Source organism: Falco naumanni, chromosome 4 (genome assembly GCF_017639655.2).
Source record: "Falco naumanni isolate bFalNau1 chromosome 4, bFalNau1.pat, whole genome shotgun sequence".
NCBI lineage: Eukaryota > Metazoa > Chordata > Aves > Falconiformes > Falconidae > Falco > Falco naumanni.
This window is the reverse complement of record NC_054057.1, coordinates 86,763,874-86,775,601: the sequence shown is the minus strand read 5'-3', so window position 1 is coordinate 86,775,601 and position 11,728 is coordinate 86,763,874. Positions and strand designations below refer to the sequence as shown.

At 63.3% G+C, this 11,728-nt stretch overlaps 1 protein-coding gene across 2 annotated transcripts; it reads right to left on the bottom strand.

Moving 5' to 3' along the window:
• Positions 1-51: 51 nt before the first annotated feature.
• Positions 52-11,505, bottom strand: LOC121086733 (testis-expressed protein 2-like). 2 transcript variants are annotated; one of them, XM_040590872.1, is made up of 13 exons: positions 10,823-11,501; positions 7,538-7,705; positions 5,096-6,015; positions 4,740-4,940; positions 4,347-4,650; positions 3,813-4,030; positions 3,447-3,593; positions 3,244-3,343; positions 2,962-3,094; positions 2,715-2,852; positions 2,248-2,460; positions 1,810-1,930; positions 52-1,093 (listed from the first exon to the last, which is right to left on the bottom strand). In XM_040590872.1, exons 3-13 carry the CDS (start codon positions 5,996-5,998, stop codon positions 968-970), a joined length of 2,604 nt encoding a protein of 867 aa, XP_040446806.1. In that variant the 5' UTR covers positions 5,999-6,015; positions 7,538-7,705; positions 10,823-11,501; the 3' UTR covers positions 52-967. The 2 variants fall into 2 exon arrangements, with proteins under 2 accessions (XP_040446806.1, XP_040446805.1); XM_040590871.1 differs by lacking the exon at positions 52-1,093 and having other exon boundaries at positions 1,810-2,460; positions 10,823-11,505.
• Positions 11,506-11,728: the final 223 nt, after the last annotated feature.

Sequence of the window (11,728 nt, the reverse complement as noted above, 5' to 3'; positions counted from 1 at the left end):
TCGGTGCTGCCTGTGGGCAACAGCGTGTCCTCAAGGCTCCTCAGCAGGTAGGGATGGGACAATTAGCGCTTGGGACTGGCCTGTATGGATGGGGACTAACGGGGATGGCCAGGTGTCTGCTCTGTCTTCTGGATCCTCCCTTTTCTTTGCCTGGTGAATTTTTTCCCACTGCCTGCATTCACCCAGACCATGGTGAAGACTGTCCTTCGTCTCTTCCAGAGGGGAGCAGAGCAGGTACCAGCACTTCAGCCCCAGTTTCCACTGGGAATACAGGGCCTCCCCATTACCTGCCCCCTCCCAGGCTCACTGCCCATCTCTCTGCTCACACGTGCACCCCCAGGTACGCCTTTTGCTGAGCTGAAAATACAGCTGGTGGACTTCTCCCTGCAGAAAGCCCCACGATCCTGGCAGCTGGCATCCTCAGCAGGTGGGGAACTTGGGTACAATAAGATGGCTGCTAGGTCAGACCGGGCAGTGATGGGTTTATTCAGATTTTGGACCCGTTCCCCACCCCTGTTTTCCTTGCAGTCCAGCTGCCTGCAGGGAGGGTATGATGCGTTTTGGAGCTGTGATGTCTTGCATCAGCGGTGACAACAACTCCTTCAGTGCAGAACCGGTCTGGGCGTCCTGCACCCTCTTTGGGAACCAGACAGTGGAAAGCCCAGCCCTCCGCTGGTGCAGAGCTGCCCCCTTGGCCAGGAGTCCTGGGAGCCTGGGAGGAGGTGCACGAAGTTCTTGGGTCTCCAGCAAACCCCTTGCCCCATGTCTGGTTCTGCTCTGAACGTGTGCTTGCGGTTTTTAAGGAGGAGGCTCATCTACAAATGTGCTGAGGATGAGATGAACCGAGAAGCTCGGAGCCCACGGCATAGCCCCGGCTGCGGTCAGTGGCGGGGCCCAGGCTGGCCCCGTGTCCCAGCGAGGTCCCTGAGCTCTCGCAGGGTCTCTGCCTTCCCCCTGGGGCTGCGCTTCAGAGCCTCTTCTCTCCCTTGGCGGGTGGGTCCCTGGGCAGTCCCGCAGCGGGTGGCTGAAGATCCAAGCCGGAGCGCATGATGGGAATGATGAGATCATCCATGTTCGGCATCACCAAAATTTTCTGAAAAGAGGGATCCAGAATAACAACTAAGTGGTTTTGAGGATGTAAAACTTAGAGACTGGGGCTGTGAACAGAAGGTCCTGGGCTCCCATCCCCTCCGCAGCAGCTGACTGTGCCTGGCCCTAGAGATTTCCAGCTCTGGATGCCTCAGGGTGGGGACAAGCAGGAGCAGTTTTTCTTTGCCCTGCTGACCTGTATGGCTTCGAGGGTGGTCATGGCCGAGGGCAGGGACCAGCACTTTGAAGCCATTCACATGGGTGGCTCTGGGGGGATTGGGGTACCCAAATATCTGCGGGGACATTTCTGCTCTTTGACCAGAGGTCTCAAAGGTGAGAGGCTGAAAACAAACCAGCGAGTACCTTGTGATGGTAAATCTCCCAAACGTCCCAAAACCAAAACGGATGGGTGAATTCAGCCCTTGGTGGGGGGAGGGTCTGCCTGGGGCCTGCTGACACTCCTAATCCCACCCCCCACCTTGAGGCAGGGCTGCACGTGCTGGGAGGAAGCCACTTCTCAAGCTCTCTAGTGCTCAGAGCACCAGCCCCTGCAGCTGGTTACTTAGGTTGTGTTTCTTGACTGTCCAAAGCTGGACAGACCAGATCAGATGTTGGCTTTTTGTAGAGAGATCCCTGGCCCAAAGCGAGGTCTGTTTATCCCTGATTGCAGCAATGCCCACACTTAGCAGGGTTTGCTGAGCCCTTTAACAGACCAGGCACCTGAAATTCATGCTGCAGCTTCTTCTCGATCCACTCAGTGACATGGAGGAATGTCACCTCCCGCTCGCCCAGCTTTGGGCGCACCTTCAGCTCCAGCTGGGGTGGGACTCGGAAGCTGTACCTGCAAGGGGAAAGGAAAGAGGCAGAAAGCATCACATCCCAAATATGTGGCACAGCCCACGTAGCCCTGCTTTGCTGGGTTTTAGGGACCTGCCTCCTGGGAGGAGGCAGCTGGGTTGCAGGGGGAGCTCTCTGTGGAGATGAGGAGAAATGAGCCTGAGGTCTGTGAGTCCCTCTGGGAGAACAGCCCTGGCTTGCTGGTGCACACGGAGGAACCCAAAGCCCCCGAGCTGGCTCCTTGGCCGAGCCATAGGGAGCAAGGGGAGCGGGAAGGAGGATGTGCGTGTGTCCCCGCGTGGGAGGAAGGAGAGCTGGTACCAGACACGGTCCGTTGGTGGTGGTGGTATGTTCACGGCCAAGGTGCCTGCCAGCTCCTGCACCTCCACCGTCAGCAGCAGCGGTGTGTTGGAAACCTCCTCAATCTTCTTTTTGATGAACTCGTTTTCAGTGGCCTTCTGGAAGTACTTGGACTTGGCGATCTTATCCACAAAGCGCAAGATCTTCCGGCTTGTGCTGTTGCCGCTGACGTGGCTAAAGCGAGAGGAGCCACAGCTCAGCAGCAGGGTGAGAGCCAGCGCTGTGGTGGCTTTCAGTGTCCGCCAGCCATCTGCCACAGCACCCCGCAGGGACAAGGAGCCCCCTGTGAGAGGCTGCCGTGATGTGCTGGGGTGCCTGTGTGTGCCTTCCTGGGGACACCGGCCACGCGCCACTGTGCTGGCGTAGCACCGTGCCTCCCTAGCATCTCCCCAAGCCCACCGTGGTGCGGACCCCGAACCAGCCCTTACCCCTCGGTGCCAGGCGGCAGGACCCGCTCCCCCAGGGCTCCCGCCGGTTCTGCAGTGGCGATGTCTTCCTCATCGGAGGAGCCAGCGCTGGATGACTCGGCATCACTGTCTGCCAGCAGGATCAGCCGTGGCCTGGCCCTGTGAGATGCGAGGAGCATCACAGGGGTGCCTTGGGGCCAGCACCCTCTTGCCTCGCTCAGGCAAGAGGAAGAGGAGGATGAAACCCAGCCATGCACAGTCTCCTTACCCCTCTCTGCCTGCCTCTGCGGGGTTGCTCTCCTCTGCAGCACTCTCCTTCCCCAGCTTGCAGAGGTTCATCTTCGTCTCAAGCGTCATCTGCAACGAGCCGCTGTAGGTGACCTCCATGTCCACCCAGAGCCCTGCCGGGGAGAGGGATGGGGTGAGCCCCTGTCAGCACCACAGGGGCCGAGGGCTGCTCATGTGCCTGCCAAAACCTCCCTGCTTCGGGGACTGGGCTGGCACCATGGAGCCAGCCCTGGGGTCCCCGCTGCTCTACGGGGGCTCTTACCTCGCTCATTGATGGTGGGGCTGGAGGCGCTGAGGACTGAGGGGATGGATGTGCCCATGTCCAGCTCCGTCAGTGTCAGCTCGTTCATGAAATATGGGAGCTGATGGGGGAAACCACACGGGGACGGTCACTGCAGCCTGGCACCCACTGTGGGATCTTGGGGATGAGACTCCCTGGGGTGCTGTGATGCTCCTGCCTCTCACCTTGATCTTGCTCAACTTCTTCTGGATCTTGCTGGACACTAGCTCAGCCCAGTACTGCTCCCGGAGGAAGTCCCAGAAGATGCGCCCCACTAGCGCGTTCATCCAGGCCATGCACACCTTGCTGCGCCCGGCCATGTCCTCCCCGTGCTGCGGAGGGACAGAAGCCATGAGCCCCTGGCGTGAGGTGGCCCCACGAGAGGTGGGACCCACTGGCCAGGAGCTCCCCTGTACCACGGCTGGGCTGCTCAAACTGTGGTGCCGGGAGGGAGGAAATGAACCACAGGACTGGAAGTGGCTGCGCACGGGTCCTTCAGCCTCCACTTAGCACTTGTGTCCTTCTCCCAATGCTGGATTTGTCCCACTCACCTTTGTGGGTGTGGGGCTGCCCAGTGCTCTGTGAGAGGGGCTCTGGTCCGGGCTGCCCTCCACCTGCGCTGGCACGAATCGGGCCATGTAGGTGCTGTAATCCAGGAAAATCTTCTGTCGGATGCTTCCCGCCAGGTCCTTGGGTGGGAGAGTGGAGGGGATGTCCTCAGCGCTCCCCCCGCTGCTGCTGCCGCTGCTCTGCAGAGCCGGTCCCACACCTGGGGGCACGGGGACACGAGTGGGTCAGGGTGATGTGCCGCCTGGCCACGATGCGGGTGTGTGTGGTGATGTGCCGTGATGCACACGTGGTGACAGGCTGCCCATCTGTGGTGCCAAGGACATGCCCCCCACCCTGTTCTGGCAAGGGATCCTCTGGGCTCTCCCTGCTGCTGCAAATGCTCTTGGCTATGCTCTGGGCTCCTTCGTGGCCCCCCATGCTCACTGCTCTCTACCAAGGGCTTGTCCTCCCGGCACACACATGGCTCCCACCCCGGATCAGTCCCGGCACAGAGCAGAGACCATGATGCTTCTCACCTGCCCTGGCTTCACCACGGCTGCTGCTGGGTGTCCCGCGGGAGGCTTGCACGAGGTGCTGGTACCACTCCTCCTTCTCCCTCCCCGTCCGCCCAAAGAGGTACAGGCACCTCTCTCTGCAGTCCCCCGGGACATCCTGCCCTGGCACCAGCGTCTTCTTTGTCCCTTCATCCTTCTGCAGCTCCAAGTCGTGCTCCTCGCTGCTCCGGCACTCCACCTCCGCTGGGTCAGGGAGGAGGATGCAGATGGGGTATTTCTTGTTCCACGTCCGCTTTCGGGCCAAGCTGGGCGGGCAGAGGAAGACCTGCAACACCGAGAGCAGCGGTGAGGATGGGCCAAGGCGTGGGATGTCAGGGGTCCCCACGGAAGGGTCCTTGGCATCACCAGGCTTACCTTGGCATCAGTCAGGTCGTAGCAGCGGTGGCTGATGAAGACGGCCTCGAGGATTTCCTCCTCGAAGGTGGCACGGCGCGGGATGTTGCTCTTGGGGTAGGAGAGCTTGAGGGTGGCTCCATCCAGCATGGCAAGCACAGAGTGCGTGAGCGAGGGGTGGAAAACCTCAGGGTCATAGGCATGCAGCTGGTTCATCCAGCCCTAGGTGTGGGGAAAGGGACCCAGCTGCTTCCCACTGTGCCACATGGGTGGCAGCCTGCCCCTGCCGCGGGCTGGGCACACCCCTGACGCTGCATCCCAACCCTGGGCTCCCCCCCAGCTGCCCCCCAGCACCCCATCCCGGACCTCCTTCCTACCTGGAGGCGGTGGGTTTCCCACGGCTCCCCTGGGAGCAGCTTGGGGCGCGGGTGGTCCCGCGGTGCCCGTGGTGCTGGCAGAGGCTTCGGCAGGAGGAGAAGGACAGCGAGGAAGCCCAGCACCAGCCCGCAGAGGAGTCCCAGGCAGAGGCCGGCGGCGTAGGGCGGCAGCGGCAGGACGAAGTAGCCGTAGGCGAGGAGTGCGATGGAGGCGAGAGCTCTGCCCGGCACCGTGCCCCCCGGCCGCGCCGGTGGCAGCTCCTCGGGAAGGGGCGGCTGGGGCTCTGCATCCTGCTGCGCCACTTCCACCACCTGGATCACGTCCCCGTAGGAGCAGATCTCATAGCGGCAGTTCAGGGTGGGCTCCCAGGGGCTCCAGTCCCGTGCCCGGCGTCCCCAAGCCCCACGGCCCCCCGCCGGCCCGGGGCTGCCCCCCACCTCCTGCGCCCCGGTGCTGGCCTTCGCGCGGGGCACGGGGCTGCTCTCCTCGGCCATGAGCCGGCTGAGCCGGCTGAGGGGCTCCTGCATGGCCTCCGACAGCCGCCTCTTGGTGTCCTCCAGCCTGGCCTCCCGCAGCCGGAGCAAGGCGGCACGGCTCTCCGACGGGGAGACGCTGGGGGAAGATGGGGCCGTGCGGGACTTGGCTGGGCTCAGCCGGGGCTGGGGGGCCCGCGGGACGTCAGCCAGGAGCATCCCCCCGGGCTGGGGTGAGGGGACAGGCTTTGTGTCCCCATCCACTGTGAAAACAAGCCCACAGCCGTCCTGGCCACCGCCGTCCTCCCTGGAGCTGGTGGGCTGGATTGTGAGCCCATCGGTGTCCCCATGCTGAGGGGAGCCTGGGGACGGTGCCAGCGTTGGAGAGGCGTCCGCCGCCGCTGCAGCCTGGTCTGCCATCGCTCTCATTGCCGACGGTGCCGGTGCTGCCAAGAGAATGGGAGGAAGCAGCTCAGCTCCCTGCCGCCTCAAGGCACAGCATGTCCCTGCCACGGTCCTGCCTTCCCCAGCAGCATTGCCATGAGCCACCAAGCAGGAGGGGGGGACCCCGGGGACCCCGTCACCGCGGGCTGGCAGCCTTCCAGCCTATTTTGGGATACTCTTGGGGCCATGGAGCTGCCAGCGCATGGGAGGCACGTGGCTCTCCCTACGCTTCATGGCAGGGATGGGATGCAGAAGGCACCACGGTGAGATGAGCTCAATGATAACGTGCGGGGAACCGCTTGTATAATGAAGATAAACCTCAGCCAGGCAATTAGCAATGGGGCCTCTGAGACCCTGGAGCCATGAGTCTGCAGCAAAACAAGGGGGATTGTCCCACACGAGGACATTAACGCTGGTCGCAGTGCACGCATGGGCACTGTGAGGAGGGATGCAAGGACAGCGGGCAGGACTCTGACTCCTCGAAATGTTTCTTGCTTAAGTGATGGAGGTTTGGCCCTTGCTTGATGCACTGCATGAACCTGGAACAAAGCAAGCCCAAGCTGCAGCCCCAATTCAGCATGAGGATGCTCTGGAACCATGGGATCGATAATCCCTATTTTTACTGGAGGGGCACAAAAGTTTTCCTAACAAAGCTTCCATAGCCCTGAGGGTGTTCCAGGACGTGGCAATGTCTTGTCCCATCCCCACCAGCCACTGTGGTCCCTCCATTGCTGCACCCCTGCCAAAGCAACAGGGCTGAGCCTGCTCCTGGCTGTGCGCCCTCCGTGATTTTGGGAGGGAGGATGGATGCTGCAGGATGGGCTCTGCAGGGCCATCGTGGGGCTGAGCCCAGCACCCAGCAGGCTCATGGGGTGCTCGAGCTCCACCCCCCGCCTCTTCCCCTCGCAGCATCCCTTCAGCAGGAGCGGGGACACAGGAGCTGGAGCTGAGCAGGTCCCTGCTGCTGGTGGGTGCTGTCCCTCGGGCTGCCTTACACCCGGCATCCACGTCGCCTTGGATCTTCAAAGCACTTTACTGCCACGAATTAATTACAGGCTGTGCTGCAGCTGCCTCCAGCGCTGTTTATATAATCTCACGTTTCGAGGCTTTTGCTTTACAGGAGCCACTTGTTAACCCCAAATAATCCCTGGGTGATTACCCCGGTGATACCCAGCACCCAACAGAAACCCTGGCTGTGGGGCTGGCATCATCCATCCAATGGCAGGGCTGCCGGCACTGCTGGCACTCCTGGCAGATGGAGCCGTCCAAGGCACCAGGCAAAGCACCGGGACAGCAAAATGGGGAGCAAGGAGAGGGAAATGAGTGGGAGAGATGGACCTGAGAAGGGACCCCTTCCCCGATGCCACAGGACCCTGTAGTCCTCCCACCCAAGCATGGCAGGTGGGGGGCAGAGGGACCTCACTTGCTCCTCATCATGTGGGTTTCTCAGTGGCCCCATGCCACAGCCATCCCCAGTATTCCCTGTACTGCCCATTGCCATCCCCAGCCCTCAGCAGTGCCTACCAGAAAGCCCTGGGGCTGGTCCTCGGCTGGTCCTGCCCAGCCACGGCTCCCTGTGTCCACTGGGTCAGGGGGATGCCGGCTCCCCTGTGCTCGGCGAGGGCTCAGTGCTTGGCTCCACCATGCCTGCCTTTTCCATACCACCACTCCAGCATTTGTGGGCTTTAAATGCTAAAAAAAAAAAAGAAAAAAATAAAAGAAGATGACTGTTTCCTGAGAGACCATTAGCACGGTGGAAGACAGAGATAATAATAGCCTGGGTTTGTATGGGAGTTTTCATCTGGCAGGGACGTCAAGTACAGCGGGGGCTATAGATACACTGCTGAAACGCAGCCACCACTGGGGAGCGTGGGTGCCTGGGGGGGCGGGGAGCACCAGGAATGGACCCTGCTGGGACGATGGCTGGACCGCCAGCACCCCAAGGCGGACGGTCCACATGGGCAGCCCCAGTGAAGGTTTCGCTGCTGGTTCAGGCTTCAGAGGGCAAATACTGAGCCCAAAGCTGCCCCCAGAGCCGGCTCCTCAGTGCCAGCACTAACCCACCTTCCAGCCCAGAGTTCCCCCCCAGCCTGTGACCACGGGGCATGCAGGGCAGGGGAATCTTTTTGCTATTTATGGGATAAATTGAAGAGGAAGGTCCTTGCAAGTATTTCCATCAAGTGCTGGGGGGTAGCTGCGTGAGCACGGCTGGGTGACAGAGCAATGGGGATGACCAACAGCTCTCAGGGGATGCTCCCCACAGCCTCCGCACACCACCTGCCTTGCGGAGTTTTGTGAGCCCAGCCCCAGTGGCACCCAGAAGGGATCAGTGCCATGTGGGATGTCCCTTTGAGGAGCCGTGCTTGGGACACCCTGCCTGGGAAGGTCACATCTCCGCAGAACCTCGAGAGCTGTGACCCAGCTGGGCTGGGCTGCAAGGTCCCTAATGCCGGCTGCCCCTCCTCGTTGCTCTTGGAAACACCGAAGCCGTGAACATCAGCAAACCTCTCTGCTGGACCCAGGCTCTGAATTCCTGCTCCTTGCACTCAGCTCTGGTTCATATTCAGGGCTTGGACTTGACCTGACACAGAGACAAGCTGCAGCCCAGACCGGGCTAGTGTCTTCAAGCATCTGCCCCCCAGCACACTCCCTTTTCATGCCAAAGGCATCAAGACCCTCCACGGCACGGCACAGCACGGCACGGCACGGCACAGCATGGTGTGGTGCTCCCCAGCATTAGCTCATGCCAGGGTGCAACACCTACAGCCCCCTTGGAAGGAGTTTCCCCACACTGGGGTCTGCCCCGTCAGTGCCCTGCGCTGCTCGCTCCCAGGTGGGCGCTGCCCGACTGGTGTTTGCTTTTGTTGTGAAATCAAGGAGAGTTAATTGAAAAATTAATTTCCAGCAGCCCTCTCCAGTTAATTAGAGATGCTGGTGGCTGGGGCGGAGGGCTGGCGCTGCTGGCAGGGATGGTGGCACAGCTCTGCCTGGGTGGAGAGCAGGCTTTCATCACTCAGCCAAACGAGCTGGAAATCCCTCATCTAATTATTTCCACAATATACCGCTGCAGAAACCAAATTGCTGTGGTTATTAGCGCTGTGACTGGAGAGCTCTCTGCATTATCCTGTGATTAAGGAGCGCGGGGCTGGGAGGGAAGTCTCACTGCAGTCTCAAGACATAACTTCAGGCAACGGGTAGGGCAGCGTGGGATCCCAGCTCCCGCTTCCACATCACATCGCTCCTGCTCGGGAAGGGCTTACTGGTGGATGCTGGGGCAGATTTCATGCTGCTGGGGGAGCGAGGAGCCGGCTTTGGCACTACACAAACGGCTCCGGGGGTGGCTGTGCCTGCTGGGATGCTCAGAGCCAGCCGGCCTCAGCGCCCAGCCCCAGCACCCACGCCGGTCCCCCAGTGAGCCACTGCCAAAGCCTCCCCAGCACCCTGTGCTCTCCCGGGGCTTGAGCTCAGCCCTGCCTCTGCTATGGATTTTGCTTCACCCCCATGTCTCAGCCATCCCCATCTTCTGCCCGTCTTCCTGAGACCTTCGCATCCCTCGTGGCATGGCCCTCGCAGCTCACAGGAGAGCTCTCAGACCCGCTTTCAGCAGGATGCAGCCCTGGGGAGGGACCCAGCTGCTTCGCCCATCTACTTCATTAGCACGGGCACAGCTTCACCTTCTGAATTCCGGTTAGCAGTAAATGTCTGGGTGGATGATGCTGCTCAGGCTCCTGGCGGCCGCTGTGGCTCCTTCCACCGCCTGAAAATCCATGCCCCAAAGGTGTGTGCAGCCCTGGAGTCTATCTGGAGCCTTTCCCGCTCATCTGATCGCGGTGGATCATCAAGGGAGGCGCTTTCAAAACAGCACGTCACCCGTTCTCTGCACGGTGCCACGGCGTGTCCTCGGCTCCCCGGCACCCCACGGTGCTGCAGCAGGAGCCCTGTCCTCCCCCCCCGGCCTGCCACGGGTCATCAATCCCCGGGGCTGAAGCGGGGAGCTCAGCCTGCCCCGAGATGAAAGCCTGACCTAATTCACGCTGTCAGCACCCAGCGGGCAGGAGCACCACCAGCACTGGCCCCACGCCGGGGTTCTACACTGGGGTTCCACGCCGGGGGTTCCACGCTGGGGGCTCCACGCCGGGCACAGCTCTGGGGCGAGCTCGTGGCTGGCGGGCACGTCCGTCGGCATCAAGGCGTGGGGACGGGGCCAGGGCTTTGCTGCGGGCCGCAGGGCTCCGGCAGCGGGGCTGGCTGCTCCGGACAGCCCCTGGCCTCCGTCCGAAGGGTGCAGGTGTTTTCGCTCTTGCACCAAGAAGGTGCAAATTCCACGGGAGCCCGCTGGAGGAGGACCCATCCAAGGGTCCCCTCAGATAAAACTAAGGAAGAAGGGACTCGTGGTGCCTGGTTTTTGGGAAGGAAAAGGAAGCCACATGCAGCTCACCCCTTCACGGAGCCTGCTAAGGTTCACCTTCAAAGCCCTTACCTCGCCACATGCCGGGCTGCTGCCTCCTCCTCCTCGGGGACCCCCACGCACCCCACGAAGGCACACAGCTCAGACACCCCCCACCCGCGCTGCCCTCCGTGGATGGGTCCCCACGGGTGACCCTGGCTCTGCACCCCTGGGGTGGTGGGATGGGTGGTCCCCGCGCCTGCAGCCCATCCACCGAGCCCCTGGGGTGTGCGTGCTGGGCGAGCCCCCGCTGCACCCCAAGAGCTGCCCAGCCTCCATCGCCCGCCCCAGCAGCGCTGCTGGGGGGGCTGCGGCTGCCCCGGCCCCCTCCCCGCGGGTCCCCGCTGCCGCAGCGCCGGTACCTGGCACAGTCCCGGTGAGCCGGGAAGGGTCGGTGCTTCTGCCGGAGGAGCAGTGCCGGTGCCGCCGGGGGGGCGGGCTGGTCCTGGTGCCGGGGGAGAACCGGTGCTAGCGGCGGGGGGGGATGACGGGAGGGTCCGTCCCGGTGCCGGGGGCGGACCGGACCCTGTGCCGGGGAAGAAAAGCCGGTGCGGGCGCGGAAGGAGGCCGGCCGGGGCCGGGGCCCAAGGACCGGTGCCGGTGGCGGAGAGCCGGTGCTGGAGGCGGAGGGTCCGTCCCGGTGCCGGGTGCGGGTGGCCGGTGCCGCGCTGGAGCTCGCCCCGCTCCCGCCGGCGCTGGCGGAGCATCCGCAGGACCGCGCCGGGTCCCCGCTCCGCCCCGCCCCGCCCCGCACCCCCCCGCGCAGCCCCGCACCCCGCCGGGCTGCCCCCGTCGCCCCCTCCTCCCCCGGGAGGCCTTCGCCGGGGCTGCGGGGCCCGGCCCGGGGATTTCCCATAGCGGGGGGGAGGCACGGGGCGGAGCGGGACCCCCCGGTACCGGGAATCCCGCCCCGTGCCGGGAACACCCCCCCGTGCGGGGCCCCCCCATCCGGTACCGGCACTCTCCCCCATGGGTACCGGTACCCCCAACGGGATCGGGACATCCCTCCCTCTGCCGGGACCCTGCCCCCCGGCCCGGGACCACCCCCGGTACCGGACCCCTCCCCCAGTACCGGAACCCCCACCGATACTGGCACATCCTCCTCGTGCCGGGACCCCCTCCTTGGTACCGGACCCCCCCGCCTGTCCCCGGTACCGGACCGCCCCCCGGTACCGGGAGCCCCACCCGGTACCGCCTGCCACACAGCGCCCCCTGCCGGCCGCGGGGCGGTGCTGCGACGGGCCAGGGGGCGGGCCCGGGCCCGGGCC